This window comes from Sinocyclocheilus rhinocerous, unplaced genomic scaffold (assembly GCF_001515625.1).
Source record: "Sinocyclocheilus rhinocerous isolate Xijiao unplaced genomic scaffold, SAMN03320098_v1.1 scaffold3561, whole genome shotgun sequence".
NCBI classification, from domain to species: Eukaryota; Metazoa; Chordata; class Actinopteri; order Cypriniformes; family Cyprinidae; genus Sinocyclocheilus; species Sinocyclocheilus rhinocerous.
This window is the reverse complement of record NW_015658541.1, coordinates 23,960-32,300: the sequence shown is the minus strand read 5'-3', so window position 1 is coordinate 32,300 and position 8,341 is coordinate 23,960. Positions and strand designations below refer to the sequence as shown.

Genomic DNA, 8,341 nt, shown 5'->3' with positions numbered 1-8,341 from the left:
CTCACTCTAGCCCGCTGTGTGTTTCGTTGTGAAAGCGAAACTACTTTGTTTGGCCTTCCAAAAATGGACACGACTAGAAATCAGTGGTAAAGTTGTATTTACAACACTGTTCCAGAATACTTCAACGACTTCAACTTCAATACTTCAAATATTTGGATGTGTGCAGCACATTTTATGGAGGACTGTTTCCTGGAAAAGTAGACTACAATGCCGGCTGTTCTGACTCAAAGACTGTAAGTACGTCTTTTATATTTAAAGAGTTTTTATATTTTATATATTTAAAGCGAGTTTTTTGGGCAGTGTAGAGTAGGGCTTGTTGTTTGTCATTTCTCCGATCACAAATGCAGACATGGTTTTATGTTTACGCGGCGCATGCAACGCAACGCGTAAAAAGACAATATAAGTCATTATAATCCATAACTATGTCCCCACTGGATGCAACGAATGCCTCGTTTATAATGGGTTTTCATGTTTTTGAATCATCGCTCCCGCCTGACAGGGCATCATCACAATATGGCAAGGGGCGTAACATTTCCGTCTCACGCTTGAGGTATTCGGCCAATCACAACGCACTTGATAGCTGGCCAATCACAGCACACCTCGCTTTTTCAGACCGATGAGCTTTGTAAAAATCGACGTGTTTCAGAAAGGCGGGGCATAGAGGAGAAACAATAATGTACAGTATGTGGAAAATAATGTGTTTTTTGAACCTTAAACCGCATAAACACATTTCATTACACCAAATACACAAAATACTGTTCTTTTTAGCAGCATCATATGACTCCTTTAACACTGGAAGAGACCTTAGCCTAAGTGGTGCCATAACCTAAGGACTATGGCAAGCCGGTTTAATTTAACCTTACAAAACTAGTTTACTAGTTCACATGTAGTCCAATGATGGCGAAGAAGATATTCAAAAGGTTCAAATAGCAGCAGGGTTTATATATATTTAAAACTAAAAAGGATCCAAAAAGGGCTTAAACACAACAAAACAACATACACAGCACAAAATACTGGACCAAGAACTGAACAAATTGAGGAACTTAAATACACAAGGATAAGGAACTCAAATACAGAGAGGTGTGTGTTATCATCATATAATGAATCATAATAAAAACAGGAACCTAGACCAAAGGATCCTAGACACCAGAGACAGCCAGGAGGAAGGTAACGCACGGCAGAACTGAGGGAGGAAGGAGCCATGGTACAGTTTTGAGTGCAACCAACAGAAGTGATTCCAGGAAATGCAGAGTCTAATGGCACTCTGCATGGTATGACTCGGCTCAGTACGGCACGGCACGGCTCGGTTTGGCTCGGCTCGCGTTTCCACTGCAGTTTAGTACCGCCAGAGTTTACACGTCACGTTTTGGTAACGGTACGGTTCGCTTGGAACCCCAACCGAGGTGGTACTAAAAAAAGTACCAGGTACTGTACCCAGTGGAAAACCCCCCAAAAGTGAACCGTACCGAGCCGTACCGTGCTGTAACATGCAGTGGAAAAGCGCCATAATAGACCTAGAGACTAGACGACAGGCATAGTGACAAATGGCTAAGGTAGAGCCAGGGTGTCAGAGGACTAATCCAACAATGGTGTGAGTGAGGACAGAAGTGGAGCAGAAGGGAAGGAGTAGCCCAGCAGAGCCGTAGTGGTGAGAAAATGAAGCATAGCTGAAGGTCCAGAAGTTCATGGCGACATGGTATAGTGACGACTGACTAAGGCGGAGCTGGTGGGACAAGGGAGCCTGGTGGAGATCAAACGACAATGGTCCCAGGTGGAGCCTAGGTGTGTTGGGTGAAGAAAGAGTGTGTAGAGTGATGAAGAACAGGCTGTGCTAGCTGGTTATGGATAGAGTGGTGATAAATACACTTCTTTGCAGGATGGGACCAATGGCAACAAAGACAACTCTGTACAGGATGGGGACCAATGGCTATGAAGAACAGAATATGCTGGATGGGACCAGCAGCAATGAATAAACATCTATACAACTGGGTCTTCTAGAGGCAGAACAGGTTTGTGGGTGGGAATCGGGGCCAAATGAATGGCTGGCTTCCATGAAAAAGGCAGGAGAGGAAACCTGGGTGTGAACATTTAAAAACACTGAACATGTGTTGGGTAAAAAAACAGGCTTAGTGTTAGACTGGACCAGTGGTGACAAAGACAACTCTGTACTGGATGGAACCAGTGGCAATGAAGAATGGACTGGATGGGACCGGTGGTAACAAAGACACTTCTGTGCAGGACAGGACAAGTGGCGATGAAGACAACTCTGTGCAGGACGGGATCAGTGGCAATGAAGAACAGACTGCAGAACGGGACTTCTAGAGGCAGAAGAGGTTTGTGGGCGGGATCAGAGTGGAAGCTGTTCCTCTGCTTTCCAGCCAATCAGCCTTTCCTCTTCTTCCAGCTCCACTAATACTCCCACTGGCACAAATGTAATGGCTCACATACCTGGTCAGTTGAGACCTCAGACTCGTCCTCCAAGAAGAACAAGGCTGCTGGCTCTGGCTCCGTAGTGGGCATTAACTCATGCATTATGTCAGTGGCAGGCATAAGCTGGGTCTCTTGGTCTAGGAGTGGTGACTGATTTTACGTGGGGCCGGACACTGGGAACGGGATCTTCTTCAACCTCACCCACTGTAAAAGAGGATCCCTCAATCCATAGGGCAAAATTGGTGTAATCCACCAGGGTCCAGCAAGAATTACCATGAGGCATGATCAGTCTAGTACCTAAAGAATAAGCAGCAGTACCTAAAGAACAAGCACTAGTAGCTAAAGAATAAGCACTAGTAGCTAATGAATAAGTCCTAGTACATAATATTATAGATACTAATAGCTAAATTAGTAGTCAGATTAAAATAGATAATAGTAAATTTTTAAGGATTAAAAGTTAAACTTGGCTTGCCATATTAGGATCACTGTTACTATATTGAAAGTAAGGCCTTTAATGCAAAGCGCACTGTACATTAACCTCACCTATGTCAGAAATACAAATTCTAAACCATTTGAGAGGTGAAAACCATTGAATCAATGTTAAAAAATAGTTGATTTGTCAATGTTAATGGCAATTAATTAATATCACTTTTGCACCTGCAATTAATGTTTAAAAAATTTTGAAATTTCAACAAACCACCATTATTGTGATCAGTGTTTGCTTGAGTTGGGCTCTTGACTCTTGCTTTTCATTAAGGTAATTCTCTTTCAGTGCTTACAATATTGTTTCAATATAAACAAGTATGCATTAATAAAGAAAGAGATGTATTAAAGTTAAGTTGGAGTAGATTACTTTTTGTAATGTGTGTCAAGCTGTAATAAAGCTGAGAAATAATACTAAAAATGTGGAAGTTGATCTTTCATTACTGATGTAAATGTTCTGTTTCACAAATGCAAAGATACTGTGGCAAAATACACAAAGATTTAGACATCAACACTGCCGTAGGTACAGTATATGTACTGTATATAACTTGACAGCCAGGTAAACTCTTCCCTAACATCAATACTCTGAAGACATAAGTAGTAAGTACCATTTACCATATGTCAAGAAAGATTTATGGCTTTGACCTTTTCCCCTCCCCCACGTAGCCCACCCACATCGCGACCACGAGTCATTTATAATTCAACGATTACAAAAATATACACAAATGCCCCAGAGCAGAATTGTCTGTATTCAAATGGCCATTTTCTTAGTGATTTGGTCTCTTGAGTTACATAGGAGTTTTCTCAAAAAATTCCTTTATATTTTGTGTCTGTAGCATTTTCAAGAGTGTGGAACTTTTAACAACCTCAAACTTTACTGAATGTGTAGCTTTGAGCTCGATGGTGTGATTGATATTTTTCAGTTGTAATAGTTGTATGTGTAAATCAGCAAGCCTTACTTTTCGTGTTGACGGTTCATCGTATTTATATGGAGATGGTAGGGGTGGAGCGGTACACAGATGTCACGGTTCAGTACGTACCTCGGTTCGGGGGTCACGGTTCGATACGATTACGGTACAACAGGGAAAAAAAAATCTATTATGCTTGGTTTCTTTTCATTTATTTTGAACAGACAGTAGTACAAATAAAAAAAAAATCCACGTAGCTGTGAAAATACTAAATATTATTACATTGTTATATATATAAAAAATCTACAGTACATATATACATACAAGGAATAAATTCTTGAAATATATTTGATTTAGTTTACAGATAAACAAGAGAAAAAAACAGTGCGACACAAAACGTAGCCTATATACGCTGAGTTTCAGTTCATTTTTGTGACCGGCTTAATTTGTTCACAGAAAGGAAACTCAAATGGCAGAAAGCGACATCCTATTTGTTTTCTTTATTTTACAAAACCACAATGTTTTGTTTTCATTGTGAGTGTACACAAATAAAATCAGAACTTTAACAGCGTTGCATTGCTGCGGGCGCCCCCTTCTGGATTGAGGGTGAATTGCCTGTATTCGCTGTAAGGCCTCATGCACCGAACCGAGATGTCCGTACCGTGACGGATTTTCTGAATTTTCATTTATTTCTATAAACACTGAATGCTGACGGCTCTTAGAGAGAAGGCCTCGCCTACAGTCATAGTAATGACATTTACAATCCAACAAACAAAATGTGTACAGCGTCATACGTAATCCTGATCATCTGACTTAGTAAAATGTCAGTCACAATAGATCAAGAGGAGGTTTTTCTGTATTCTGTATGCATTATGGCACTTTTCTTAAATGATGTGTAACCGTTGTCTGGGTAACTATAGGTCGCCTGAATTTACAACTGTGGCCCCATAGATCTTGTTCGGATATTATCTTTGTGGTCTCTATAGGAGGAAAGCATGGACGATAATGTTTATTCTATATGTGAGTCAAAAATAATAATAACCTAAGAAAATAGTAATAAACAGGTGAAACAAGCTCAGCTGATACAACTCTTTAAATATGTGTTGGATGGTGAAAAATCCACATTAGACAAGCCTTTAAAAAAAGCATGAAACCATGGTACTCGTGCAAAAAAAAAATGTTGAATGAATGTAAAATGTTTTCTTTGTTCGGTTAAGAAGCTTCATCTATTGGAACTTAGAAAATAAGACCAGTTCCACTCGGATGATGAACACCTCGGGGAAAATCATTTTAAATGTAGGTTTGTCAAAAAGAAAGAATAATCTGTTATCTGGTTTAGTTGTATTTAAAAAAAGGATCTGTTTGGAGTTGGCATTCCCTACTTTTAAAAACACTGCAACAACCTCATTTGTCAACATGATTCTTTTTGAGTCCTGAACATTGAGAACATTGAGTCCTCTGCACAATGTGACATTGCTGCAGCCTGGAATTGAACTGCTGGTTTCGTCTGGCCAGAGGAGAACTGGCCCCCCTACTGAGCCTGGTTTCTCCAAAGGTTTTTTCTCCATTCTGTCACCGATGGAGTTTTGGTTCCTTGCCGCTGTCGCCTCTGGCTTGCTTAGTTGGGGACACTTAATTTCCAGCGATATCGTCGACTTGATTGCACAGATACTATTTAAACTGAACTGAGCCAGAGGCGACAGCGGCAAGGAACCAAAACTCCATCATATAGTGAGGTAGATAGAGAAAAATAGGCTTCTAACAATCAGCTCAATAAAATGTAACACTGTCCCCAAATAATGATCTGCAATCGTAGATATTGTTAAAAACAGTCAATACATACCCACGATGCTACAACAGACGCAAAATGTATGCAAATATCACAGTATAGCTTCAAATACACTAAACATGCTACTCTCTGTGTCATGCTTGCTCACTTCCTCATTAATGGTAACATGGCATGACTCTTTATTGAAACTTAAGATTCTTAAAGGGACCACAACCAAAAAAAAAAATCATAGAGATTAGCTTCAAAAACTAAAACAAGACTTGAAACATATTAAATGGTAACAAAACAACACTCGTCATACAAACCTCAACAATGGTGACAATCATCAAACTAATTCAGATCAACTGCAATGCATGCTGGGAGTCATGAATGAGTTTTGTACTGTTGATACTCAGCATGCATTTCAGCATAAAATTTTATTTTGTTGATTGTCACCATTGTTGAGTTTCATATGCTGATTCTTGATGTCTAATTGACAGATTAAAAAAAACAACACACTTGTGAGCAATTATTTAAATAATCTCACAATGATTAACATCACTTGATTCCAATGGATCTTATTTTTTATTGCCTCAACAAATGCATTTTAGCACATTGTTACAAGTGACAATGAAAACCTAACCTAATGTTAAAGTACAGAGTCAAGAGCCTAACTAAAGTGAACACTGATCACAATAATGGTGGTTTGTTGAAATGTCAACATTTTTCAACATTAATTGCGGGTGCAAAAGTGATTTTGATTCAATGCAATTAACAATGAAAAATCAAAAAAATTTTTTACATTGATTCAATGGTTGCTTGCTATCAGGGACCTATTACCTCCAATAATGACAGCCTCACAAATGCTAACGAAGATACGCAAACCCCTACTTGGGGTTGCTAAATATTTACAAGGGGTTGCCAAGCTCATTCTAATTTGAAGTTTACAAATAGAGTTAATGGTTACAGTTTGATGATTGAAGGTTTTATGTGTAGACCAGTGATGTTCAGTATGCCTTAAATATGGAAATTGGTCTATAATATCAGTTGCTTTTTGGCACAGAAGAAATTATGTATTAATGTATTTCCATTTATTTATTTTTCTTGCTTTGTTTTTCTAACCTTTTTTGTTTCTCTCTCTCTCTCTTTCAGTTAGCCACAGTAGAACATCTCCTCGCATTGGACCGAACACTTGCTAATTGTCATGATAGTGATGGTTACACCCCTCTACACCGTGCTGCTTACAGTGGCCATTATGTTGTGGTTTCTGCTCTTTTGAATGCTGGAGCGAATCTTCATGCAAGAACTACTGATGGTTGGATGCCGCTACATAGTGCTTGTCGCTGGGGTCATGCCACTGTAGCTTCGTGTCTTTTGAATTGGGGGGCAGAGGTCAATGCCTTGACAGCGGGGCGACTCACACCCCTACAACTGGCTGCTGGAAATACTGCAGCTGGGCAGACGATTGAGTTATTGCTGTCACAGCGCACCCTACAGGCAGGACTGAAAAACAGTGCAGGAGAGACTGCTTATGACATTGCACATCGCACAAGTGAACATCACAGGCTGTTTGAGATGGTAGAGCCTTGTAATAAAATATACTGACATGCGTGTGCACAGGGTGAAATTCTGACATCAAGCTTAGAACTGTGTCTTATTATTAATAAATGTAGATGAGAAACTACTCTGTTTTTCTATGAAGAGTAGAGGACATTGTCATTTAAAAAAAAAAAACAAGAACTGGTCATCAGCATGCAGGAAATAAGCAGATGTTCACAACAATGTGTAATTATAATCATTAAAAATTATGAGCATGTCTTTGCATGCGTGTGTGCATGTGAGGGTGCATTTTCTGTGCATGATGTGCTTAAAATCACAGCTTCGTTCACAGCATTCTGAAGATAAGAAAATGTTCCTGATGCTATTATTGATTATTATTAAATAGCTTCTCTTTTTAAACTTTAACTAATTTTAATTACTTTTGTGGTTCATTTTATTTCTTCTGCACTGTGACAAATTAATTTTTAAAGTACAAATAGTCCATACTCTGTTTTTCTATGAAGAGTAGAGGACATTGTCATTTAAAAAAAAAAAAACAAGAACTGGTCATCAGCATGCAGGAAATAAGCAGATGTTGACAACAATGTGTAATTATAATCATTAAAAATTATGAGCATGTCTTTGCATGCGTGTGTGCATGTGAGGGTGCATTTTCTGTGCATGATGTGCTTAAAATCACAGCTTCGTTCACAGCATTCTGAAGATAAGAAAATGTTCTTGATGCTATTATTGATTATTATTAAATAGCTTCTCTTTTTAAACTTTGTTAACTAATTTTAATTACTTTTGCGGTTCATTTTATTTCTTCTGCACTGTGACAAATTAATTTTAAAAGTACAAATAGTCCATGTAGTCTCTAAAATAATACAACATTTCTGTGTCCTCTGAATCTTTAATAAATATAAAACCTAGAAATAAATTAGATGATAGATAGATAGATAGATAGATAGATGATTGATTGAAAATAGGTGAACAGCCACAACTACACATTGATATACTTTTATTTTCTATTCAGTTGTGAGGGAGAAATGTTGAAGTGGGTGATTTTGTTTTCCTTTCAAGCCACACAGTGCTCCATGGGTGCAAAGAAAGACCCCTTTAAGCTATGACCCGGTTTTGAGCCGGTGCCACATCGAGCGCCTGTAATATAACAGTAAAGACTAATTAATGGTGGAAGTACACACGCTCACTC

General features: G+C 38.7%; 1 protein-coding gene across 1 annotated transcript; it reads left to right on the top strand.

Moving 5' to 3' along the window:
• Window positions 1-6,732: 6,732 nt before the first annotated feature.
• ankrd49 (ankyrin repeat domain 49) lies at window positions 6,733-7,494 on the top strand (the record flags this gene model as incomplete). The annotated part of the gene is made up of 1 exon (XM_016531183.1): window positions 6,733-7,494. A coding segment is annotated over one exon (462 nt), but the record flags the coding sequence as incomplete, so codon positions are not given.
• Between the last annotated feature and the right edge of the window lie 847 nt (window positions 7,495-8,341).